The sequence below is a fragment of the Urocampus carinirostris genome, chromosome 8, assembly GCF_059441175.1.
Source record: "Urocampus carinirostris isolate Australia breed hairy pipefish chromosome 8, RoL_Ucar_1.0, whole genome shotgun sequence".
Lineage (NCBI taxonomy): Eukaryota > Metazoa > Chordata > Actinopteri > Syngnathiformes > Syngnathidae > Urocampus > Urocampus carinirostris.
In genome coordinates this window covers 30,853,944-30,880,804 of record NC_142356.1, presented here as the reverse complement: position 1 = coordinate 30,880,804, position 26,861 = coordinate 30,853,944, and the positions used below count along the sequence as shown (strand labels likewise).

The following is a 26,861-nucleotide window of genomic DNA, read 5'->3' as shown; positions in this document are numbered from 1 at the left end:
CATTATTATGACTATTTCGTGGCCATATTTGCACAGATAAAATACATGTATATGATTTAATTCGACATGGTGGGGGCAAAAAACTCACGCGACCTCTTGTTGAGTTTTCGGAAAGAGAGAGACAGGAAGTTTATTCGTGACGTCAGAGGAACCAGTACAGAGCCAGAACACGACTTCAAAATAAAATACAAGATTGATAAAAGTACAAAAGATATAATTACACTCATTGTTGAGACGTTACTTTATGTGTGTTTGTATGAGAAACATTGTTTTTATATTTAGTAATATAAAAACAAGCTGATTACCTTGAGACATAAAATCAAGAGATTTACATTAAAAACCTGACACCTCTTACTTTGTGTCAACCCCTGCATCAACCAGCCGGCAGAGATGGGAAGTTGCGTCGTCGCTGTCATGCACTTTCTGGACAAATTTCACCACGTTAACTATTGTTCTCTTTTATTGAGGTTTACTATGTTTGTGTACTGTTAGTCAATGCTAATTCTATTCCACCCTGGTCATCCTGGAAGGGGGATTACCACTTGCGAGGCCCCTTTTCAGTGTTTCTTTTTTCCTCACGCTGAGGTTTTGAGTTTTTCCTTTCCCGCATGTTGGTTTAAGATCGGGCGATGGAGTCGTTGTAATCCTGTGCAGTCCTTTGAGATTTTTTTATGATTAAGGGCTATACAAATAAATGTTACTTGACTTGACTACAAGCAGCTCTTTGGCACTCCCTAGTGGCTCCCTGGCGCTTTATCACAAACCATGGCCCCAACAACCTAGCCCAAGTAGAATTCCCGGCAATGCCAAGTACCCCCATGATGCTTGTATATAATAGTAAATAAAGTACTAATAATAACAAATTTAGTTGTTGGGTACCGCTTTAACCCATTGTCCCTTTGTGTGTTTACTACAAAAAAATACTACTTCAGGAATACTACAAAAATCCTACTAAAGAAATATTACAAAATACTACATAAAAACCAAAAATACTGCTAAACCAAATATCAAATTTAGTGCTTAAAACAGAGACCTGATAGATTATTCCGCTTTAATTGTGAGCATATTAAAAGCAATTTGGTGAGAATAATATTATGTGTAAAAACGAATTCAAAAGGAAGTATGAATTGGAGATTTTGTGTTTTACACTAAAATAATCTGCCACGGTTCGCTGTAAATCATTTGTACTAAGTAGTTCAAGCCATCAAACACTAAGTTAAAATTGTTTGCTGAAGTAATGAGGCGACATTAATCGCGCGTGCACGATTGTGCGTGCGAGGCACGAACGCGCCACGTGTACGCGCAGGTTCCCGCTCAACCGTGAAAAGAACGTCTGTCTACGCTTATATATATTCTCTGCACTTTGGCTTTTTTCCTTATTTTATCTGATTTGAAACTTATTATCTCCCCCATTTTTAATTACGACTTCTTTGTAGTGTGGAAAAACTACTTTTTTCCCCGGCTCCCAGGCCAAGGTAAGAAATCTCACTAATTCATCAGGTAAACAAATTACAATGCATTCGCTATGTCGTCATTTTGGTTTTTATGTGAAAATGTCTTAAAGCCATAGATCTCTACCTCAGTCTATTGCTTCCTTTATTGATGGCAATTCCTCTTATTAAGCGACAATAAACTCTACAAACACAGCGCGGTACCTATTTACTCACAGCAAGGCAGACTATGTAGAAAAGGGGTCCCAAACTCGATTTTTGTAGGGGCTGCCGGACCCTTATGTCTGGGTGAGGTTGTTTTGATAAAAACATACCACTCTCAAATATATTTTTAAGGGAACAAACATCTATACAAAATTAGTTCCAATATATATATATATTTATATATATATATATATATATATATATATATATATATATATATATACACACACACACAGTTGTGGTCAAAAGTTTACATACACTTGTTAAGAATATAATGTCGTGGCTCTCTTAGTTTCCAGTTATTTCTAAAACTCTTATTTTTATCTGATAGAGTGATTGGACCAGATAGTTCTTTGTCACAAAAACATTCATGAGGTTTGTTTATTTTATGACTTTATATTTGATTAACAGAAAAAAATGATCAAATCTGCTGGGACAAAAATATACATACAGCAGTGCTAATATTTGATAACATGTCCCTTGGTCATTTTCACTTTAATGAGTCATTTTTCAAGTCAAGTCATTTTTATTTGTATAGACCTTAATCACAAATAGTCTCAAAGGGCTTCACAAGTTATTACATATAAGAAGTTTAGGTTATTCGTATGCTATAGAGTAGAAGTGAGTTTTAAGCTTAGATTTAAACATTTCCACTGAGGTTGCAGATCGGATCTCAGGGGGAAGAGCATTCCACAACACCGGTGCCCGGATGGAGAACGCTCTCGAACCAGCGGAACACTGTGTCAAATGCAGCACTAAGGTCCAGCAGCAGCAAAAGTGATGATGCGCCAGAGTCCATTGCCCGTAGGAGATCATTGGTTACCTTAATCAGAGCTGTCTCAGTAGAGTGGTTAGCCCTGAATCCTGATTGCATTGATTCAAAGAGATTGTTCTCGGACATGAAATCATTCAGCTGCTGTGCCACTACTTTTTCAAGTATTTTAGAAAGAAACGGTAGGTTTGACACAGGTCTATAATTACATAAGTTTTCTGGATCAAGGTTGGGTCGTTTCAGTGTGGGTTTAATGACGGCGGACTTAAAAGCCGCTGGAACTACACCTGAGGAGAGTGATATGTTTAAAATATTTAGAACTGAAGGTGCAAGAACGCCAAAGAGACCTTTAATAAGTGAACCTGGAGGCGGGTCGAACTGGCAAGTTGTCGGTTTGGCCGTATTCACCATCTGTTTAAGATTATCGAGTGACAGTTCACTAAAACGGGACAAAATCCCTGGACAGCCACCATGTCGTGCATCTATAGATTTGAGTGCTTTAGTATGTGTTGAATTAATACTGTCTTTAGCGATTTCTTCCTGTATGCTTTGGATCTTCTTAGTAAAGAAGACCATTATGTCGTGGGCAGAATGAGTGGAGCTATCTGGGATAGTCTGTTGCCTTGAAAGCGATGCTACAGTGTCGAAAAGGACCTTGGGATTGTTCTTTTGTGACGCAATCACCTTCGAAAGGTAGGCTGATTTTGCAGAGGCCAGGGCCGCTTTATACTTTAACAAACGATCACACCAGATTTGATGGAAAACTTCAAGCTTGGTAGCGCGCCATTTTCTTTCAGATTTCCTGTATTCTCGTTTAAAGGGATCTAGTTTCATCATTAAACCAAGGCGTGCGTCTTTTAGGTCGTGATTTAAGCCGGATGGGCGATACTGAATCCAGGGCACTAGCCAGGGTAGCATTGAATTCATTTATGAGGTGCTTTTGGTAGCCATCCAAGCGTCTGGCAAGCTTCTGGTTGAATCTTTGACCAATCCTGTTGACAAAATTGGTGCAGTTCGGTTAAATTTGATGGCTTCCTGACATGGACTTGTTTCTTCAGCATTGTCCAGAAGTTCTCAAAGGGGTTTAAGTCAGGACTTTGGGATGGCCATTCTATAACCTTAATTTTAGCCCGATTTAGCCATTCCATTAGCACTTCTGAAGTGTGTTTGGGGTCATTGTCTTGTTGGAACACCCAACTACGCCCAAAACCCAATCTCCGGCTGATGACTTTTGGTTATCTTGAAGAATTTGAATGGTAAATGGTCTGCATTTATATAGCGCTTTTCAAGTCAATGAAGACCTCCCAAAGCGCTTTACAATGTGCTTCACACTTACCCATTCACACACACTCACACACCAATAATTTGAAGGTAGTCCTTCTTTATTATGCCATTTACTTTCTGTGAAGCACCAGTTCCATTGGTAGCAAAACAGCCCCACAGGATAATACTACCACCACCGTGCTTGACTGTAGGCATGGTGTACTTGCTGGGCATTGTGGCTAAATAGCTTGATTTTTGTTTTGTCTGACCACGGGACTTCCCTTTCAGAAGGTCTTATCTTTGTCCATGTGATCAGTAGCAAACTTTAGTCGAGCCTTAAGGTGGCGCTTTTGGAGCGAGGGTTTCCTTCTTGCACGGCAGCCTCCATGGAGATTCAAATTACGCTTGACTGTGGACACTGACACCTGCGTTGCAGTAGCTTCTAATTTTTGGCAGATCTGCTTTTTGGTGATTCTCGGCTGAGTCTTCACCCTGCTGACCAATATTCTCTCGGCAGCAAGAGATAGCTTGCGTTTTTTTTCCTTATCGTGGCAGTGACAAAAAAGTGCCATGGACTCTATGCTTTCAATTGTTTGCGCTGTTGCTCTTGGGATGTGCAGCTGCTTTGAAATGGCTCCAAGTGACTTTCCTGACTTGTTCAAGTCAATGATTCACTTTTTCAGATCCATGCTGAGCTCCTTTGACTGTCCCATTGTAGCGTTTGTGGGCGTTTTCATCCAATGAGTCTTGTTTAAATGGCCTCAGAGAAGTCACCATCTTTAGTCACTCAAAATCTCTCACAGGAAGTTAAGAGGCCATGCTATGAAGCTCATTTCACTGACACAACTTTCTAAGTCACCAAAACTGCTAATTCGAGTTGTTGGATATATATTTTTGACCCAGTAGATTTGATCACTTTTTCTGTTAACCCATAATAAAGTCATAAAACAACCAAACCTCATTAATCTTTTAGTGACAAAGAACTATCTGTTCCAATCACTCTATCAGATAAATATCCGAGATTTATATATAACTGGAAACTAAAAGAGAGCCACGACATTATGTTCTTCACAAGTGTATGTAAACCTTTGACCACAACTGTGTATATATATATATATATATATATATATATATATATATATATAAGAAGAGAGAGAGAAGAGAGAATTTATAAGAATTAGTAATAGTAATCAAGAATTCAAGATATACTACATATGCGAGTTGAAAAATTGTATTGTAATTCAGATTCTAATGTATGTTTTTACAGGGTCCGTACACCCTTTTCCCAGCCAAAATTAAGCATTTATGGACTTTCAAAGCCCACTTTTAGTACCATTAAAAAAATAAACTCAGCGGTAATCAAAAGAACAGGACGCTGAACGCTTGTTTCAAACCCTAACCATAGACCTAACCTTATTTCGGAAACCTAAAATTGGTTTAAAACCCTAACTTGCAGCCCAAACCCTAGCTCCTAAACCTAGCCCTAGCTGTAACCCTAGTCTGGACCCCATTTCAAACTGTAACCCTAGCTCTAAACCTTTTCTACAATCACTTCATTCAGTTTAGAACCCTGCCATGGAGCTCAAACCCTTGTTTCTAACCATAGACCTACACTTAACGCTGCTGTAACCCGAGCACCAAACCTAATTCAGAACCCTAAATTCAGTTTGATACCTTGATAGGAGCCTTAACCTTAGTGTCTAAACCTAGCCCCAAATTCTATTTTGAAACCATAAAACAAGTTTAAACCCATTATTTGAAGCCCAAACTCTAGCTCCTAACCCTACCGCAACACCTGACTGAAGAAACATGGCAACAATTTCAAGCAATTGCAAGTGCTTCACATAAAATTCAAGCACTTTTTCAAACCTTCAAAGCACAAGATTAAATACAAATATTTTCAAGGATTTCAAGCACCCGTACGAACCATGTATTAAGCGTGTGATTTTCCGAACACAAACTTCCTGTAAAATAGTTTAACATTTAACTTCTCTAACATAGGACGAAACAAATACAGCCACGTTGTGTTTTATGACCACGGTCAAGCAGATAAATCATTTCTAACAGACTGCAGAAACTCACCGTCAGTTATTTGCGAAGTGCATCCACTGTGTTTCAAGCTTCAGTTCAACAGGGGTGACAAGCTACTCTCTGAAGGGAACATCCATAGCGAACGCTTACATTAAACTCACATATTAAGTTGGGGGCCCTCTAGGCCATGGGTTTAAGACCCCTGATGTAGGATTAAATGCAAACATAATTACTGTAAACAAGTATTATTTCCAACAAAAGCAATTCTTTCAGCATATTTCTTAGTTCTTTTCCTACTTGCAGTAAATTCCGTGTAGCCAACTATGCAAAGCAATTTGTTTCACAATTTTCTTTCCCGTACAAAATAAAATGTTATATTGCGTACACAATCTGAAGTGATCAAAAAAGATATTAAATTTGGGGAAAACGTGAAAATGGAAAGTTATGTAAAACGTTCTTCTTTTTAAGACACTTTATCAAGCACACCAAGAAAGTCATCCCATTTAACAAGCTCCTGACTCTTTGTGGAACTTTTGGCTTTTCTTCGATTTTTTTTCTTTTAAACTACTTCTGACTTTTGATCTTGTGGTTCAGGGTTGCAAAGCTTTGTTCCTGTGAGCGGAACCTATTGACACAATATCAAGCTTGGAAAATTAATTCTTTGGTCAACTTTGAATGAAAAGATTGCATTTTCCGTTTATCCTCTTCATTAGAAAAATGATCATTTACTCCCTATGTATTCGAAGTAAAAGAAAAAATTTACAATGCAAAAAGTCCAGTTGGAAAAGGGTAAATTAAAATTTGTTAAAAAAAAAAAAAAACTTTCCAGGTAACATTTTCTTTTTCGACTGACAGATCATTTTTCTCTCTCAAAATATATATTTTTTATATATAAAAAAAGTTTAGAGAAGTAGTAAAATGCATTTAAGTAAAAATAACCTCAATTTAATACCGGTAACATGGTATTTGTACCCAGTGACTTTACAACAAACTGGACAAACTACGGCTCGCGGGCCACATTAGGCTTTTTATTTAGGCCAGATGGAAAAAAAAAATAGTTTAAACAATACTACTAGTATTTTTCTCCTAATGCCTGTAATGCCTACGTTCCTTCTGAGCTCGGCCGATAGCTTATTGAGTTTCTCAATGAATTTTCTTATATTTAGTGCTAAAAGGTGGGGTGCTCTGTTTAAGGTGTCCTTAAAAAAGTAGATTTTCTCTATTAAGTACATGTTAACAATGCTTAACTGAGTTTCCACCGCACCTATCTCACTTTAAGCAAAGCTGTTTGGGGCAGAACACATTAGGTAGGCAGGATGGGGAACGGGGAGAGTACGAGAGTTATATGCTCGTCACCACAGGTTACTTGTTTAGTTTTTATTTTCTTGTGTAGCATAAAAAAGGTTGAATCAAGAACAGATCCTTTCTAAGTAGTCAAACCATCAACCCAAACCCCAAGAAATTCACATTGTTGCACACGCATCATGAACAAGCTGACAGAGGGTGCAATAATGACACAAGCCAGGAGATGGCGGCCCAGAGTAAAAAAAATAAGATTCAAATTCTGTTCAGATCCCTAAGAAATCGACACATAAGGTAGTTAAAATAAAATGAATTAATCAAGACTTGTTTCAATCCTGGCCAAGCCACTCTGACAAACTTGAGTAACCAATAAAGCCCGCGAGTCAGACAGTTTTCCCACCCTTGCTTTAAACAGTGACAACTGTGTGTCTATATTCATGAGAGTGATAGCGTCACAGTGTACATGTAACATTCCACACACGAATGGTAAAATTGTCAAGGGTGTGAAGACAAGCGAGCCGCCGCCAAGCAACTCTATCCACACAAACGTGAAAATGAAGTCTGATAAGCCACCAGTTCTCAATACTTCCTGTCTTCCTTCTTTAAGCTTTTTGAATTCCTGCTCTATACATAACATATGTTGGCCTGGACAGGGATGGGTGCCACCAGGCTGTACTTGCCCAAGTCACGCCACAGGAAATGGTGCCCCTAGATCCTAGTGGCTGAGGGATCTAACCAACATAACAAGACTTTTGGACAAGAGGTATGTCAATGTAGCGGAATAGGCAAAGTTCCGCTGCTGATTTGATTAGGGGTGGGCATATCGATTGAAATAGCAGAATTATAGATGCTAAGGTTGTACTTGGATCGGATCAAGACTAGGCTCCTCTCTTAATTTTCTCAAAGCGCAGATTCGCTGCGCAAATAGCACACCCCCTTTCTCTCTCTCTCTCTCTCTCTTGCCCAGCACTCTCCTCTGCAACACAGAGTCCTTGCTTGAACGAGTGACTGAAAGGCACATTTTAAGCCCCTTCCTGGCCACTGGCTGGCCTGCTGCATCCTCCCTGCCAGGCAGAGAGGGCAAGGGGAATGAGAGATCAGTCAGATCGATCTGTCCACCCCTACCAGGTAGGTAAACAGAAAGCGCAGGGAGTTATGGACTTTTTTTCATTAACAAAAAAGCACCATTCTTGTTGTAATTTGTGTGTTAAATTGGTCCACTACTGTGGCAACACCATAAACTTACATAAACACATGAAAAAGGCTCACTTTGCACCTTGAAGAATGAGGTGAAGCCCAACAAGTAAACATGTTGCTGTTCCAAGACAAAAACCTGTAATCAGATGTAAGTCACTCCAGCAACAGCCAAAAGGGCTTCCTTGTTGGAGCAGAGAGCCAAAGGCTGGGAATGAGGGACAAATGACACAGAATTTGCACTACTGACTTTATTTTCAAAATAAAGTGCAATGGAAAGTATTTTAGATGTCTTGTTGACAGTGTTATATTTGTATTTTCGTTACATTGCTACTTTTTTATTTGACTCTCATGGCTGTTGTTCTTAAACAGTTGCAATATAAATATTTATATATATTTTTATACTGTTAAAGTTTACATTGTAGTTATCCAATAAAAAATAGTGCCTTAAATCTTTATGCTTTTTTATTGTGATTATAAACAAACTCTAAGGTTCAATCATTCAGTGATCATATTTACAAACAAAGAGTATCAGTATTAGATTGGTATCAATCAATACTACCGTGCATTTACAAGGATCAGATCCAGCAAAGTCAAACCTAAATTGGAAGATGCCATAATTACGCTCCTGGAATTGGATGGAAACCATAAAATAGACAGCAACAAGCTTTTGCTTTTTCCTCACAGACTTTCCATTAGTTGGTAATAAAACTTTAAAGCCACTCTTCACCAATATTAAAGGACTTCGGGTTGGGTTAAATTTGCCTTGCTCATTTACAGGAGAGATACTGTTCATGTGGCGTTGCACGCATACCTGAATGTGAACAGTCAGCCAACCTGGATGTCAGACACTGTCTGATGTTGTCATGGGTCTACAATATTGGCTTGTCAAATGGAAGAGGAAAGTTTACGGCGTCATTATTTGTGACTTTTTTTTTTTGAAGTACCGTTACCTGGTGAGTGGAGGGCAAAGCGAGAACCTGACTTTGTGCAATGCCACTTCCGGAGATGGCCCCAGCGCATCAATGAAGCCTGGCCCAACATAGTGCAAAGTTATCCGGTGAGTTGAGGGCAGAGCGAAAACCTGACCAAACTGTGGGGCTGGCCCATGCTGACCGAGAACAGTGTGCCAGTTGCCGGCCAAAATTCATTCCAGAGAGAGCTTTTTTTTCCCTTGAAACTTTACTCGAAACTTTTTACTAAAACGTATGGGTCTTGTTGTGGATCAGTGAACATTTGTCATTGTAATGTGCTTTGGAGCATTTTTCTAACGACAGCTTATACCAAAACTCTGTTAGTCACAATTTAAAAGGTTAATCACAATAATGGGAACCATTGTATATATACAAAATGGCCGCTAGTACCGGTGTTGCCCAGATGTAGATCATGTGATAGGAACTATCAATATGGGTTCTTGTCGGGTACTGTAGTTGAGCTAATTGTTTGTTACTTTTTTTTGTGACACTTTTTTCCCTTTCATGCTACTGGGCTTCAAATCTTGGGTCTGACCTGTTGGTCTTCTTCAACTTCTTTGCCAGACATGAACAACAGCAGCCTTGCAGTCCCCAACTCTCTGGACTACGAAGTGGTGGACTATGAGCTGTCTCCGGAGGACATGCCGGATGCCACTAGCGGCCCAGCCTTCTTGGTGGCTAGCGTGGTCATCACGTTGTCGCTAGTTAGCATCATGGTGGTGTGCGGCGCGGGGAACTGCGCCTTTATCGTTGGCCTGCTCCGCTACAGAAAGAAGCGCAGCCTAGCCGACCTCCTCATGGCCAACCTGGCCGTGTCTGACGCTTTGGTGGCGGCCATCTGTTGCCCGCTGCTGTTGGACTACTATGTGGTCAGCCGGTTGTCGTGGCGTCACGGACTGGTCGCCTGCGCCGCCGTGAACTATCTGAGGACCCTGTCGCTGCATGTGTCCACCAACGCTCTACTCGCTATTGCCGTGGACAGGTTGGTAATGGAAAAATCCTCAAAAAAACTCGCATTGTGCATAACAAAATGTAATGTAGGTACACAGCAACTGCATAATGTATTAATAGGTGTTGCAATGTGTGTTAAGGTACACTGCCATCGTGCACCCCCTGGGTCCTGGCCTGGCCCCCCATACATGGTACTTTGTGGTAGCGGCGGTGTGGGGGATCCCAGCAGTGATCTCTATTCCATCTGCCACCATGTCTTCGGAGCTTGAGTACCCTCACAGCCACAGCGACCTTCCTAAAACTTTCTGTGCTCAGATCTGGCCCGTAGACCAGCGTGTCCTGTATCAGTCCTACTTTCTGCTGATATTGGCTTTGGAGTTTCTGGTCCCGGTGTCCGTGATGGGGGTGTGCTACGCTCGGATCTTTAAGGAACTTTGGTTTAAAAAGGTTCCGGGTTTCCAGACTTATCAGATCCGTAAACGTCTGCGTAAGCGTCGGCGGACAGTACTTGTCCTCATGCTGGTCCTGCTAGCCTACGTTCTTTGTTGGACTCCGTACTATGGATTCTCAGTTCTGAGGGATTTTTACCCCACTATCATCTCCAGGGACCGAAATGCTTTGGTTGTGTTCTATGTTGTGGAGTGCGTAGCAATGAGTAACGGTGTCATCAACACACTTTGCTTTGTCAGTGTTAGACACAAAGCCAGAAGGGCTTCAAAGTCCAATCGGAGCATACCACCCCCACTAGTTTACTTTGTACCTCATAGGTCCGGAGGTGAAGAGGCCCGGACCTCCTCACTAAGGGTGACAGAGGAAGTGGAAGGAGCAAGCTCGAAGCAGTCCTGCAGGTCTTGATGATCCTAATAATCTGGATGCGATTTTAGTGGTAATGGTAACTCTGAAGCTACTGATGGTTCTAAAGGACCTGATGTCCTTAAAAAACTGGAAGGAGTACCAAGGAAGACCAAGACGATTCTCTTTCAAAGACGACGACAACTCAATCATCTGACTTAACTTGTGCTCCTCCTTAATGTTTAAGTTTCTATAACTTTTCTCTCCCATGCAAGGGGGGAATACCCAATTGTGAAAACTCACTAGGATCGTTTGTCTTTGCAAAATCTAGAAAATTAGAGATTTGCCTTTCAGCCCTTTGTCTCTGCATCCCAAACGACTGATGTGGATTTCGACCTGGCTTTCAATCTCTCGTTCTTTTTTTCCTTCACTTGTCAAGATACTTGGACTCCTTCCCTTGGAGCAGCATCCCCAACCTAGAGATGGAAGTTCTCCTGTTTCCTGGTTAGACTTAAAAGCATGGCCATTGATTTGAAGGTGCTGATTCACATTCCAACTGCATTACTTTGAACTGCAAACTGATAGTTTGACATGACTGCTTGATGTAGCCAACAGAAGCACATAAATAACAAGATTAAATGAACTGGAGCCCCTAAAAGACTCCGCTCAACTTTGAAGGCTGTGAACATTCTTGTTTATTAATGACAACCTCTGTGGAAAAGAATCAGACTTCTTACCAGCAATGCAGATAGGGGAATTCACAGTCTGTATCAAAGGATCCTAACGAAACGGCGTCTCCAAGTCCAGAGTGACACATTAACTCTCACATACGTACCTTCTAGGACCTTGCATAAGCTGTTAGGGCTAATTTAGAAAATGGGAGACCAAACATCAGAGGGCCTGGACTTTTCTTCAAAGTGCGGCAAGTTAGTGAAAGTAAGTCTCATTAGAATAGACATTGCCTCACACTCCTAGTTTAGTATACTGTATATTTTATTGAGTTGAATTACTTATTATCTTGGTAGTATTAGGGTTGTTCTTTTTATTTATCTGTTTGTACAGATACATTTCTTGTTTGTTATTCTGGTTGAGCTTAAAAAAACAACAACAACAACTCTGATTTACAGAAGAAAAATATACCACAGTATTGTTCCTGTGTATACATACATCACACTGAGTTCAGCTCCCCCAAAAAACAAGTATTTTGGGGACCCTTCAGAGTAAAATCATCTCTTCACTCATTAAATAAAAGCATTTATATGTCGACAGTGCATCGGTTGACTCGTTCAAAATATATTTTGGATGTATCTGCATGGAATATCATCTCTTGAATTTCCAAAAGTAAAATAATCTGTTGAGGTTGTACAGAATTAAAACAAATATGTAGCATTAAAAAAAAAATCTGTCAAGTGACACACATGATACTACTTTTTTTTTCTTATGTTCATCTTTATGCTCTTTAATGTCTTGATGCGCAATCGAGCATCAATCCACTTGTCAGAGGCTTAAACTTCTCTCTGCAGTTACTTTATATTGTCAATACAGTCAGGCTCCGCTTGGGATCTTCTCACTGGAGGGGTGGGAGGTAACCTGTTACTTACCCCAACCCAGGTTTAGTCTGAGTCAAGTGGAGGGGCGTAATCCGAGTCAGCATCCATGTCTTCGCTGTTGTCGTCGATGAAGCTGTCTCCGGAGCTCCAATCAGGCTCCACGTTGGACGTTGGCCTTCCCTTGGTGGTCCGCCTGCTGCGAGCTGACAGCAAGATGGACTTAATATTAGAAGGCATCGATGACATATACATTTCTCATTGCGTATGAGCTTACCTGATCTTGTTGTGTGTTTGTATTGTTTTCGATGAAGAGAATTCTTCCTGTATGGTTTTGTTACAAAACGGGAAAGTAAAATTAGTATTTTTTATAAATGACCGATTCCTAATTCAGTTCCTATCTATCTAAGGGGTGGACAAACTTTACTTGCGGGCCACGTTGGGTTCTGAGATTTTGCAGGGAGCTGGGCTAAAAGGGAAAATATTGATAGGAACCCTGTGTTTTGACGATAGTGTCTCGATACATGTCATGAAATTGGTTTTGAAACAATAAGAATTAAAGTGAAATGATACAATATGTCTGTCCCCATTGTGTTATCACCAAATTTGCTAAAATGCATTTAAGAACTCAAAAGAAAAACAGGAAAGGGTGTCTTTTTTTGCTTGACATTTAATTTTTGGAGCTAAACAATTGGTAAACAGTTGTTGTTTTACATTTACATCCTTTTAACGTAAGCCTTGAGCTTGATGTCTGTAATTTGAAACTTTGTTACTTAATGCTGCCATCTCCTGGCTTAATGTCATGATCGCCAGCTAATTCCGCAAGTTTCTTTAGACACACTCAAATAAACACTTCTTTGTTGGAGTTTATGTTGGTGTTAGGACTGTATTTGAAACAGGACTTTTCTTACTTTTGCCATTTTCGCTCTAAGCTCCCTTTCTTGCTTCATAATGTGTTGCGCGTCCCAGAACAGCATAGCTAAAAGTAAGCTGAGAGCAGATAGGCTCTTTCTAAAGAATATTTTTATGGGGAGAGTTTACAAGGGGACTCCAAGTTCGTTAACAGACTTGTGCTTGCTAAAAATGCAAAACAGTGCCTTACTTCATCAACATATAAGCACAACTGATTGCATGTCATCAAAATATTTCTAATTACCGTCATGATCATGCTGCCTCCTCTCCAATGTTGTCGGTGCACTGCCTATTATTCATTGTCATTTGTTGGCTCATTTTTAATGAAGGGTTTAACCCTAGTGTTGTCCGCACCTTTTTATTACAGTGTCCATACAAATGTGAATAACAACAAGATTTTATTCTTTCTATTGTTAGGACTAGTCTAAGAAAAGTCATAATATTTAAATTTAAATGAAATGCAATTTAGGGGATATTTTCTAGGTTTTTAATAACACAGTGGTGGGTCATTTTGACCTGCTTACAACAGGTTTAAACAACTTGAAACAGAAGAGAAACTTTGATGGTGCTATCCGTTCAATGCGCGAAAGCCTCACTGTAGTCACTGTCACTACCCGTGCAATTGGGAACGGATGATGTACTGTCAACAAAGTGGTTTGACTGTGCCTTTTTTGGGGGGAATTAGGCTTTCAGCAAAGGTAAAAACATTTTAGTAGTAATGTTTTAACCTGATATCTTTACCATTTCCGTTCCGCCGGCAGGATTCAAAAACCATAAACCGGACCATAGGCTATAGTTTGCCCAACCCTGGTTTAAGGCAAGCTAACCTGTAGCATTCAGCGCCATAAGGACAGTCAGGGCGCTCTTCCTCCTCAGGCTCCTCCTCTTCCTCGTAGTCCGAGTCTCCGGGATGGCTGCACTCCTGAAAGTGGACCGGGTTCTTCCTGAGAGGACGGGAAGAAAACAGAAAGAACAACTTTAAAGTGCATTGAAAAGGAAGTATTTTTATTTTTAAAAGTATCCTTCCTGTGTCTTGTAGGTCCTTGTGCAAAAGAGAAAACTTACAAGAATGTACGCAGAACAAGAAAAAGAAATGTGTTTAACAGAAAGTCCATCATTTTTAACACAGATAAATATACCTGTAGCAGTCTTTTCCATAAGGACAAACAGTTCGCAGTTTGGAAGCGGACTTGTCATTTTCTTTGACTTTTGGTCTGTTATTTTGTTGCCCACTCAATGGGATATCACACCTCCTTGTTTTTACATCACTCGTAGCAGCAACGACATCACACTTTCCAGTTTTGGTTTGTCTGTGGTCGTGGTTCTCTTGCTCATTTCCCATAGTAACACAGTCAATTTCCTCCTGCTTTTTGGCGAAGGTTTCTTCAGATGACGGGAAATCCTAGAGGTGGACAAACTTGTTTACCTCATTTATTCATTATTGCACGATAACATATCATATCAAATTGAGATACTGTTGTGTGTTTTTTTTTATACATGTCAAATAGTTTCATATAGTTGCAATTATTCTCTAACAACTGTTTATATTTACTCTTTTCCATAGGTTTTATGGAAAATTAAATACTTGTATTAATATTTTCCTTGATGATTTTAAGTGTTTTTATCCGCCTCACCCAGTCGTGTCCAAGCTGCGGCCAAGGAACCATATCCGCAAACCATTTTTCAGTGACCCATTGAAGTCATATTTACTCGTAAAAGATATGTTTTTTAAGCTTTTGGGCTTTTTATATATCCACAGATGACTGCTGTCACAGTCTTGTACCTCGGACAGACTGAGGAGATCTTTTCTTCCTCATGCCATGAGGCTCTTTAACATTAAACCACACCCCCACATTGCATATTACCATATTTTTATTGCAGTGTGTATTCTGTGTTGCACTATCTAGATACTCTATATAACACGCTACATTGGGTATTAACACGTCACATTGGGTATTTGTGTATTGTATTCTTTTTGCTTTACTATTATTTTGTTCTCCAGCGCAGGAATGCTGTTGGAAGGGTGAATTTCCCTACGGGGATGAATAAAGTATCTATCTATCTATCTATCTATCTATCTATCTAACAACAGTGCTATATTTAACATGTTGAAGTAACTTTACATTTTCCACAGAACTGATCAGTTTGAAAAACTTTACAGCTAAGCTTCTAGAGAGCTTGTCGGTTTTTGTTTTAAAAGAAAAGATTTTGTCATGCTTGGTTAATTGCAGTAATAAAAAATTAAAGTTACCCTTGATTTCTTCAATGTTTCTATATGAGGCCCTCAGAGTAAATAGTTTCGACATATAGCGTTACCTTGTAAATACTTTAAAGGCATATAATACCAATGTCATTTCAATTAACACTTCATTATAGGAGGACATTACGGTAGTGCACCTTTTCATTTCCAACAAGTTCTACTGAAAGGTAAAAGAATGTCTTCCACTGATCTACATTGTCAGTGTGACTTTTTTATTCTATCGAATGACACAAAAATTGCAATTAAGTATATTTTTGTCTTTTCATTTGCTTTTCTCCACTAAAACCTTTTGTCGTCCATCTTTCCGTTTCCTCTTGACTTTTGTCTTGTCTTCGTCCTCGCTATGCTCATTCCGTTCACGTTTTCTGATGGCTGTGATGTCAGAAAAGCAAATAAGCATGTGAATTTGCAAGAATCCGTGCTTAAATTTTCTATGTGATAAATAATACATTGAATAGCATTTTTTTGTCACATCAAAGTAACATGAAAAATAGTTGAACAAACTATCAATCTTGAATTAAGATATCAAATTTTAGTTATGCATCAATTTGTTGCGTACTGTATACAAGGAGGTGAGCAGGGGGCGGGATGGTGGCCGGCTGGTTAACATAGGTTTCACAGTTAAGAAGATCTGGGTTCAATTCCAGCTACTGGCCTCCCTGAGTGGAGTAAATATGTACTCGCTTTCCCGGTGCACTACGGTTTTCTCCCATATCCCAATAACAAACTTGGCACTCCAAATTGTCTCTAGATATAAGTGCAACTCGGTGTGCCCAAAGATCCATAAAAGCAAAATATATTTATTAGAGGGAGCGTACCACATATTATAAGAAAAAATTCAACAAAACCACCAAACTTGCTCTCCAGACAAAAGCTAATTCTTCGGAACATTTTATTCCACTGAGTGACATTAGATGATGCAATAAAATCTATGAATAATGCCAGAGCCTTTGTCCCATAGCAACAAAAATACAGTTTAAACTTCTCTCCCTCCGGCTGTTACTTAAAACCGTTGATGCTAAGCAAGCAGTTCTTTCGTCAAAATATGTCACACAATACTGCAAACAAAAAGTTTCCCTTCAGCTTAGTGGGCGCGCGCGAGAGAAAATTCGCCCACCCCTACCACTTATCCAATCAAATTGCATTGTATACTTAGCTGGCGTTTTTGGTAATTTAGTTTTTTTTCTGAGGGTTTTTATCATAAGGTATCACAACAATAAACATAGATTTTTAGTGAGCTTCCATATATAGGATTCCTTAGCGATGCAAAGCCAAAACGGGGTCTGGTTGGTGTAACCCCTTACATAGTGGACCAAACCAATTGCACAACCAGTGCTATGTTGGCCTTGCAAGTTTTTAATTCCAACTAAGGCAAATAAAGATTAGAGCAACAAAGACGAAATTTGCATGAGCAAACTTTTATCTCCGAGCAATATGTACTCATGAAAAGGGCTGTATGTGGCTCGCAAGACATAAGTTCCCAACCCTTGTTAAAAGTAAATGGATGTGACATATGTAATTTAGATGCTAAAAAGTGTCATGTGTCACCTTGGCGGTCAGGTGAGTTGGATAGCTTGACGGCTTCTAACATCCATGAAGGTAAAAGTCGCTTTTTCCGAGGGCTGGGGGACATGGCCGCTAGCTGTGACACCTCTACTCCCTGTAAAGGAACGCTCAGATTAGTTAACCTATCTTCTTCACAATTTGACAGAACCAAATGGAAAATACATCAATTCATCGTAAATATGTCTGCTTATAATAATCTGCAGCATGGCATGGTGGTGTTTGTGAGTGTCTATGAATATTTGTGAATATGGATGTTAGTAAATTCCAAACTAAAAAAAAGAATTACTCTAAAATCTGGACTGCAGAACGCAACTAATAGAAAGCCGCATGCGCAAAATTTAGGAGTGATGGTGGAGAGTGACGTTTTCAGCTGCACCGTTTTCCTCTAGCCCCTAATTTGATCATGTGACTGTTTAAGATGGTGATTACAGAGGCGAGCACATATGTACTATTGCGCAAAAAGAAAACAAGAATAAGGGCTGTCTCAAATAGCACATCTGTTTTTGGTCATTGGAGGTTACTGTGCTATGGACCACGTTGCATTCGCTTGTCATTGGTCCTCAAGGATTAAAGGAAAAACATTTCTGGTCCACACCAGTTCTAAGCTAGCTCCTAGGCACATTGTCGGAAGGAGTGGGCAACGCCACCACATCGACGAGGGGCCCAGAACGGCACTGCACCTGGCGAGATCCAAGATAAGGGCCCGCTGCGTGTCAGAAAATGCAGCAAACACCTTTGAGACCATCTGCCTTGCGAAAAAAAAACAACAACCCCAAAACAAGTACACTGTATATAAAGCCATGGTGCTTAAACTGTAGCGGCATGTAGTCCAGAATTTACGGTAATAAAATAAAATGTATCAGTAAAATATAGGTACACCTTGTTCAGCATCTCTCCTGGAAGCGGCATTTGCTGAGTGGATGTTTGTTGCTCAGAACCATGACAACCAGGAGGAAGGAGATGTGAAACTGGAAGTGAGGGGTCCTCTGATGTCCCACTTTGCCTGCGCTCATTCAAACAAGTGGAGAAGACGTAGGCCCTATTGACTTAATGTCCTCATCAAAGGCCATTCCCACATGATAAACATCAAACGGCACTTCAACATCAATGGTCAAGGCACAACACCTACCCGAGGGCGCCCTCCAATGTCTGTCCACCCACCACCGCCACCTGAAACATGAGCTGTCCCGGTAGTAGTGAGAAGATGTCGCCGTGGTCAAGGGGGCACCACACGTCTTTCTGAAGGGGTTGAGGGTCATCAGACAGGGATGATTGCAGGAAGCATGGATTCAAGTGTGTCTAAATGTGACAACACAAAGCAGGTAGGCATTGAAACTCCATCCTGGAACTCCATAAACTCGGTTGTAAATGCAGATAGACCATATTGTTTTCATTTCTACCCCTTATCATTGAGAGGAAACCTTTAATGTTGATTCACCGGTTTGAGGCGTAGTTGTCCATCTTGGTTGATCAGTAGGCCATGACTTCGGGACACTCTCTTGTCACTCACCTCACACATAAAAAAACCAAAAAAATACTAAGATGTATGTTTGTGAAAGAGACAAAAGCATTCCTAAAAATGTCATGCATTTAACAGGCATGCCTATCAACCCATATGAATTTGTTGTATTTAATACATTTTTTTGCAAAAATATTTATGTAAGACCGTATTCAGAGATGAATAAAATTTTCACTTAAAGGGTCACTGTGTAATATATATTGTGCGGTGCAATCGAAAATGAGTGCTAAGAAGCACAAGGAAGATTATAAACTATGGCAACTCAAAGAGACAACCGTGGACAACCATGTCTTGGTAGCCTCATGTTATGTAAAACAAATACAAATTTGTTGATTTACTAATATTTAAAAAAATGCAAGTTTTTATGATAGTCCATGTATTTTTTTTTATAAGTTAAATCAGATTTGTTTTAAAAATGGATTAGGTTATTTTTTTCTCACAGTAGGAGGCGCTAAATAATATACAATTTCCCTTTAACATACAATTTTTTTAAGATAAAACTTGAGGTGACTGCTGTTTCATTAGAGAGGTGTATCATTTTATGGTGTGTCATGCACGTGTCAGACTCTTTGGTAAAACTCTTTGGTTGTGCAATATTATTCTAAGTATGGTAGTTCTTCATATAATTGTGTTGTGTGAATTATTTTCTTGAGAAAAAAGATTGTTGTCACTACTGAACTGAAGTTTAGAAGACAGTGGATGAGTTTTACTCATAACTTTCTGTGAGTTTCTGCCTTTGACCCAAGTGTGTTAAACATAGTTTATCTACTTGACCTTATTTACCAAACAAAACTTAAGAGCTTTTGCTTCTGTCATGTCGTCATATATCAAAGTAGCCTGACTTGTGTGGCCGCTGCCATAAATGTAATGTGTCATTAAAACCTTTGGGAGAAGCCATGTTTAGACCAGCTTGTGTTAAAGGTTTTTAAAAATATATACATTTAAATCCGGATAGTTCTAATCAGATTTTGCTACTCACATATTTAGTTTCTCTTTTCGTAGATGTATATACATTTAAATCTAAGCTTAAAACACACTTCTATTTCATAGCATATGAATTACCTATATTTTTGTTGACATTATCTGTTTAATATTTGTTATGGGGCGGCAGTAGCTCAGGAGGTAGAGCGATCGTTTTAGGATTAAGGGATCCCAGTTCGAATCCCGGCTTGTCCGTGTTACATGCCGAAGTGTCCTTGGGTAAGACACTGAACCCCCAATACCCCCAATAAGCAGGTTAGCACCTTACATGGCTGCACAGATCACGGCCGCTATTGGGAAATGTGAAGCACAATGTAAAGCGCTTTGGGAAGTCATTGACTTGAAAAGCGCTATATAAATGCAGATCATTTCATTACATTTTCATTGCAATATTCAATGCAGCCTGGTCATCCTGGAAGGGGGATTACCTCATGTACCTTCTCAAGGTTTCATAATTTTCCTCATGTTGAGGTTTTTAGGTTTTTCCTTGCCCTCATGTAGGTTTAAGATCAGGGGATGGTGTAATGATATTCTGTGGTTTGCAATAATCTGTGGTCTGTGGAGCCCTTTGAGACTCTTTGTGATGAAGGGTTATACAAATAAACATGACTTGACCTTTTTAGATCTAATTTTGTATTAAATCATAAAGTAGTTTTATCAGAGATTCTCTTCTACCAAACACAATGAGGCCCAAATCTCACAAAGTAAAGTAGTTTAGTTTGAGACCCCCGATCTATTCTGGCCCAAAAATATAAGTTTTAATTCATCAATGTGGGATTGAAGGGCAATTTCTACTGGTTCTATGTCCTCTGTTTGCGCCACACTTATGGGTGAACTAATTGATTTTGACTTTAAGGGAACATGCAGTTTGCACTTATTTTTCAATGCTTTAAATCCTACCCTCCACAATACAAGACACCACACTTCAAAACACTGAATTGATCAAGTCAAATATAAACTAATGGGATAGGCTTACTTGTAAGAAAGGGCCTCGGCCCAGGACGGTCTCCCCCGGAGGAAGGAGGATAGCGTCACCGCCGTGCATCGGTACCAGTTTGAAACCGGGCATTGTCTTTACACTTGAAACAAAAGAAAGAAAACACAGAGATTTTCACTAATAATGCCAATGTATAGGACCACGAGTTGGTCATTCATTTGCTTTTATGGTTTACCAGATAACGTGGACTGAGTTGTTCTATCCAACCAGTACAGAAAAGTGTCGAATAAATTACATCATTTCGTTGGCAGAGAACCCAAATTTCGTATAAATTACTTTTAAAAAGTTTCCTTCCACGTATATTTTCAGAGAGGAGGCAAAAAAACAACAACACATCGGAAGAGATAGTTCCGGTCGGAGAGCGCATGCGCCTAAGTGACTGCCCGTTTTTTACACTGTACAATATATATTTTTTTCTTGTTGAGTAATATGTTTTTTATACGTATAAATCATTCCTAAAAACATGTGTTAGGCATTTAAAAATATTGATGTAAAATATTAAACAATGACCAATCTGGCAACTTCGCTATGCGCATGCGCAGGCGAGTAACAAGACACGATCTGTTTTTAAATGTAAACCTACCGGTGGGCGATCAGCTGTTTTTGTATTGGTAGGTAAGAAAACCTTACAAATAATCAACTGCCACTTTGAATATTCCTAGATAACAAGCATGTGATTCTTCATCTGAACTGGGTAAAATGTTTGTTACGGTTGCTTTTATTTCTCTTCGCTTGCGCATTCCCAAGTAGGCGAACATGATAGAGACTGTGTTTACCTTTAAAGTTGCTTTGCCATCTTGCAAGCTAACTGTGCAAAGGCAATGATTTTGGACACAGATCGAAAAAAATACGGGGTTTTCAGCATGATTATAAAAACTCCACTAATAATTATTTTTGAAACTTTATTGATAGAATATGAGTATTCCTTTTTATCACGTTAGGGCTGTTCTTAAGGAGAATTGATCTCCACCCATCTAAAATGTAGCTAGTTCCCTTAAAGGGACCATGTGTATTATTATTTAGAGACTCTTACTGGTAAACAAAAACCACAGTACATTAAAAAATTATGTTTAAAGTTGGGGTGCATCGTTTGATATTTTCTGTATTCATAATGTGTTAACAATGCCCAACTGAGTTCAAAGAGCCCATTTGCTTTAGTTTTCCACCGCGCCTATCTGCTGTATCTTGGTTGTTTGGGTCTCTTAACCACTAGGGTGGCAGGGGTATCATTTCCTTTGGTGTGTCTTGGGCATCTACAGTCATCTCTCTCAGGAAAATAAATCAACTGAGAAGGCCGAGCACATGTCAATGATCAACCAATGAAAGCTTTTGTGGTATTGTCAATGTGCAGGGATCAACTCACGCTACTCATGAACTTCGCCGAGCTTCTGCCCATAGAAATAACCTCAAAGATTTTCAACATGCTGGACGCCTGCAGCCTGTGCAGTTCCTCAGCTACTTGCCGGCTATGGAACGCCATCATCCAGGATAGCGAGCAGGTGTGGAGGACTCAGTGCATCCACTTTTTGAAAGTCTGCCGCAGAGAAGTGGACGCCGACCGCCGAAATGGACTCTCCTGGAAGGTACAGTGATCTCATGATGTATTGCGGTTTTGCTACTTCATGGATTTTTATCGTGCATTGTGATAGGCATTCTGCTCACCGGGCCATTTTCTACCTGTGTTTGCCTGTGTGCAGCCCTTGAGGCTCTTTGAGATTAAGGGCTGAACAAATAAATTTGACTTGTAAATGACTACATTACGTATGCACAAATCTGTTTCAATTCCAAGTTTAAATGTTTTAGACTGACAAAAGCACAAAAAGGCTGAGGAACATGATTTCAATCACCAACATAGTTGAACTTCCCCACCCTCGAAACTTGCTCCAGTCGCATACGGCTCTTTAGTGCTCCTTAGTGGATCCTTGGTGCATTTTCAAAAATGTTTGACGAAAGAAAAATATATGGTTTCAGTCGGGACACATTCTTAACATTTTCTGTTGAATATACATGGACACAATATGTGTTTAATTCCTTCTATCCATCCATTATCTGCACCGTTTAACCTAAACAGGGTCTCGGGGGTGCTGGAATCCATTCCAGGACAGGGGGCACACACCCTGTTGAAGGGCACACAGACAACCATTCATGCTCTCACTCATACCGAGGGTAATTTGGAGTCACCAATTACCCTGCGTGTTTTAGATTTTTTTTTTTGCATCTCCAAACATACATATACCTATTTTGAAAAAAAAACAAAAAACGTTACAATAAAATAAATAAAAAGTTCACATGATAGCGAAGTATCCTGTGATAAACGTCCTGAAATCCACAATATTTTTGACATACTATTATTAGGGTGGAATGGCGGCTGAGTGGTTAGGGCATCCGCGGCACAGTACTGAGATCATGGGATCCAATTCAGCTACCAGCCTTCCTGTGCAGAGTTTGCATGTTCTACCCGTGCCCGCGTGGGTTTCCTCCGAGCAATCCGGTTTCCTCCCACATTCAAAAAACATGCATGTCAGGTTAATTGTCCCTAGGTGTCAATGAGCGAGTTAGTTGTCTGTCTCTGTGTGCCCTGCGACTGACTGGCTAATAGTTCTGAGTGCCCATTGCCCAAAGATGGCTGGGATGGGCTTCAGCACCCCCTTGACCCTACTGAGGATAAGTGGTGCAGAGAATGGATGAATGGGTGGATAGATGTACTAAATGTTACTGTATTGTGTACAAGTAAGAAGATTACAAACTTTACTGTTTTCACAAAAACTGAATGGGATTGATTGAGCGCTTGTCTTGGGACCGAGAGGTTGCAGGTTTGATTCCCAGCTCCTCCAAGTTAAATGTCGAAGTGTCCGTTGGCAAGACACCCAACTATGTCGCTGCTAGGTATGAATGAGCGGGTGAGTTGTCTGTCTCTGTGTGCCCGTCGACTGGCTGGCCACTGCCTGACGACGGCTGGGATGGGCTCCAACACCCCCCCGACACTACTGAGGATAAGCGGTGCAGATAATGGATGGATGGATTATGACAGTACAGAGGTTTTTGTAAAAAAAAAAAAAGTGAATAAAGTACAGTAGTTTTATTTTTTAAACAAATGTTTGAGCCTGTAAATTGGGTTTGAACTTGGTTCTTATGTATAATAGAGTATCTAACAAACAAATAAAGGTCTTCTTCTTTGCGTGTTTTGACTATTGCGGGACCTTTTTGGAATGCGACCTTCGCGAAAAACAAGGGGTTACTGTATGCGACTCTCTAAAATTGTTATCAATTAAGAACTAATACTGGTGTACAGTATCTGTTGTGAGAATATCGGTCTGTATGTGTGTGTTCCTGTGCAGGAGTCCATGAATAAGAACTACATTCTCAGGCGTATGAAGCTGGCCTGGCTGAGTGGTCGATATAGCAATGTGACATCTGCTTTCGAGCTTCTTGGCAGGGAGATGGTATCGATGGACATGGAAACCTGGGGAGAAATCCTGGAGGCTGAGATGCACCGATGCCCTCATCTCTATGACGTTCTTAGCCCTACAAATGGTATCAGGGGTTGAAAATGCAAGCGATTCCCTCACAACTGCGGCCAAAAATACTTTACAAAGATATATTGGTTTGCAAAACGCGATTTCTCCCCGCGTTATGAATGCGGTATTTGAAAGTCAGCGTACTTTGCTGTTGGAAGAATGAGGGAGAGCGAGACTTTGAAACGCCTTTCCACTGCAATATGATTGGCCTGTTGCTTCCTAGTAAGGCTATGCAAGGCTTGCAAATAGCAAGTATTGCATATATGCTGTGCATATATGCAATACTTGCTATTTGCAACGTGTACATGTCAACAATTTATCTGATTCAAAACATTTTCCACTTATTTTTTTGGGAGTATAACTACCAAATTATTTGATATAAATGATCATTAATACTCGTAACGAAAGGTTGCAGGCCGCTAGGAAAGAACTCGTCACCGCGGAGTTTCTGCCTTTGAGTCAAGTGTCTTAAAGGTGTTTTTCCCCTGCTCAACAATGGCTACAAAACACAACTTCACCGTGTATCTGCCCCATGTGTACGAGCTGTTTCTTTCAACTTGTAAAATATTTCTGTTAACATTAATCATATTTTGTAAAATAGAGTCCCCTTTTTTAGCCACTGTAAGTTGCTGAGAAATTAAATATATGATAATGTAATAATTTATGAAGTCATTCCTTTTATCAGACGAAAATGTTAGATACTTAAAAAGTGTGACCAAGTCATTTCGTGTACTAAAAAGATTACCCGCGTTGGTGCTATTAGAAAAAAAATGTATAATTTAGAGCTGCGCTATATGATATTAAGGAATGACCCCCAAAAAACACTTGGTTTATTTATTACTAGTAAAATAAATGGAGCACTTTTCATACTAGTAAATTACCAATTAAAGGTATAAAGGATACAATATTTTATCTTTTTTTAGTCCTATGTAACCAAAAACATATTTTATGATGTCTGTATTTGAATGCTTGTACAAAGATATGTCAGGTAAATTGTATTCGTATGGACAATAATGTCTGAAGTACTGGAGTGAAACTTGGTAGCAAAGCTGGAAATGTTGATTCAAGTAAAATCATATTACAAATACACATGCAGCTGAATAATAACCTCCTGCTTCAAGAGACCGATTCTAAAAATTGATTACTTTGTTTGCAATAACATTGTAAACAAAGAATCACATCACTGAAGCTTTTGTCAGCCCAGTGAGTATAGATTTTTCAATGATTGCATGGAATTGGTATTTATGTTAAATTGGTGCAGCTCTGTATGCTTTATTTTTTGCTATTTTTTCCTTCTTATTGATTGTGTTACAAATTTTATTGATTTGTATTTTATTGTTATTATAGACCTATGTCTAAAATAATGAATTGATTGATATCACACCAAGTCAAAGCCATAGAAAGAACATTTTATGTGAAACAATAAATCAGCTTACCAAAGATCGTCACTGGTATTTGTGTGCCCATTCACTAATTGCTTACACTGGGTCAACAGTCACTAAAGTCACTCAACTATGACTTTATTTTATACCTAATAAGCTCATTGTGTGTTTTGTAAATTGCATCCCTATGTATTGTATTGAATCAAAAGGACTTTTCTTCCTCTATGTTTTTAACATCACGGTTGTGAAGCGGGTAAAAGAAGCGTTGGAGTTGAGCAGAGATGTTTTTTATAAGCAGAAATAGATTGTTCTGAGCAATTTAAAGGCTGTATTGTTTCACAAATGGCTGACAATCACTTTCATACCTTGGAGTGCTATGTCAGAATCGATCCCACCCTCGATAACTATTTTATGGCTAAAAAAGATTTACTGCAGCTAATGTTCCCTCTAATTTTCCACGGGTCTGAGCGTTCACAAAAAGTCGGTGAGCAACGCTTGAAACAACAGTGAGCAACAGCAATCCCAAGTGTGGCAAGATAATTAATTATCTAACATGTCCAAAACTTGACATCAAGTTACATTTTGCTGAGTTTCCGGCAATGAAAAATTATTTTTCTCTTTTGAATGAATTGACTCATGTACTATTGCAAAGGTTGTACGGCCTACAAACGTCGTTTGTTCTTACAATTCTTTCACAAGATATCCATTTCTTTTTATTTCCTGATATATTTTGTCACAAAATATTAACATTTTTGGGGGCTTATTTAGTCGGTTGTAAGATACAGAACCGTACTTAATCACATTTTTTAGTGAAAGTACAATGTTGGCAACAAGATTCACTTGATATAAATGGACATTATTTGAATGCGACACAAACTTTTTCTTCTTTTTCCGTGTTGTTTTTTTTTTTACTTTTTTTAAAATTCCTTTAAAAAATCTCATTGTGTTTATTTTTTCCGAGCTGTTCCTTTTTTCTTTTTGTTCTCTATGAACTTTTTTCAAAAAATTCTTTCTTTTCTTATTTTCTAAATTTTTCCCTCTTTTTTTTCACTTCCCTTTGTTTCTTTTTTTTCAGCTTTTCACTACTTTTTCATTTTGGTATTTTTTCTTTTTTGTTCTATTTCCCCCTTCCTTTAAGTCATTTTGTGCATAATTTTACATAATATTTGGTCATGTTGGGATTAAAGAAACAAAAACAACCTTAAGAGCCGTTTAGGACCCGAAAGAGCCGGTTCCTTTTAGTGA

At 39.3% G+C, this 26,861-nt stretch overlaps 3 protein-coding genes across 3 annotated transcripts; 2 read left to right on the top strand and 1 right to left on the bottom strand.

Annotated features, from left to right (window-relative positions):
* Positions 1-1,330: 1,330 nt before the first annotated feature.
* Positions 1,331-13,020, top strand: prokr1a (prokineticin receptor 1a). The gene is made up of 5 exons (XM_088342350.1): positions 1,331-1,475; positions 7,677-7,786; positions 9,162-9,277; positions 9,756-10,173; positions 10,283-13,020. The coding sequence occupies exons 4-5, from the start codon at positions 9,758-9,760 to the stop codon at positions 10,995-10,997; spliced, it is 1,131 nt and encodes a 376-aa protein (XP_088198476.1). The 5' UTR covers positions 1,331-1,475; positions 7,677-7,786; positions 9,162-9,277; positions 9,756-9,757; the 3' UTR covers positions 10,998-13,020.
* aplf (aprataxin and PNKP like factor) lies at positions 11,910-21,075 on the bottom strand. Its single transcript, XM_088342349.1, has 11 exons — positions 20,892-21,075; positions 20,696-20,798; positions 18,658-18,729; positions 18,349-18,518; positions 18,099-18,222; positions 17,202-17,313; positions 15,940-16,025; positions 14,533-14,795; positions 14,221-14,337; positions 12,759-12,805; positions 11,910-12,687 (listed from the first exon to the last, which is right to left on the bottom strand). The coding sequence occupies exons 2-11, from the start codon at positions 20,786-20,788 to the stop codon at positions 12,548-12,550; spliced, it is 1,224 nt and encodes a 407-aa protein (XP_088198475.1). The 5' UTR covers positions 20,789-20,798; positions 20,892-21,075; the 3' UTR covers positions 11,910-12,547.
* fbxo48 (F-box protein 48) lies at positions 18,499-25,674 on the top strand. Its single transcript, XM_088342352.1, has 3 exons — positions 18,499-18,541; positions 22,068-22,299; positions 24,055-25,674. Exons 2-3 carry the CDS (start codon positions 22,087-22,089, stop codon positions 24,262-24,264), a joined length of 423 nt encoding a protein of 140 aa, XP_088198478.1. The 5' UTR covers positions 18,499-18,541; positions 22,068-22,086; the 3' UTR covers positions 24,265-25,674.
* Positions 25,675-26,861: the final 1,187 nt, after the last annotated feature.

What these genes read in the sequence shown, in the direction of transcription:
- fbxo48 (XM_088342352.1), top strand. Translation starts at nt 22,087, where the DNA reads ATGAACTTCGCCGAGCTTCTGCCCATAGAAATAACCTCAAAGATTTTC. An exon ending in GAAATGGACTCTCCTGGAAG is followed by an intron (nt 22,300 to 24,054) that starts GTACAGTGATCT and finishes GTTCCTGTGCAG; the next exon opens with GAGTCCATGAATAAGAACTA.
- aplf (XM_088342349.1), bottom strand. Translation starts at nt 20,788, where the DNA reads ATGCCCGGTTTCAAACTGGTACCGATGCACGGCGGTGACGCTATCCTC. An exon ending in CAGGAGAGATGCTGAACAAG is followed by an intron (nt 17,314 to 18,098) that starts GTGTACCTATAT and finishes GTTCCTTTACAG; the next exon opens with GGAGTAGAGGTGTCACAGCT. An exon ending in TATGGCGCTGAATGCTACAG is followed by an intron (nt 12,806 to 14,220) that starts GTTAGCTTGCCT and finishes AAAACCATACAG; the next exon opens with GAAGAATTCTCTTCATCGAA.
- prokr1a (XM_088342350.1), top strand. Translation starts at nt 9,758, where the DNA reads ATGAACAACAGCAGCCTTGCAGTCCCCAACTCTCTGGACTACGAAGTG. An exon ending in CTCGCTATTGCCGTGGACAG is followed by an intron (nt 10,174 to 10,282) that starts GTTGGTAATGGA and finishes ATGTGTGTTAAG; the next exon opens with GTACACTGCCATCGTGCACC.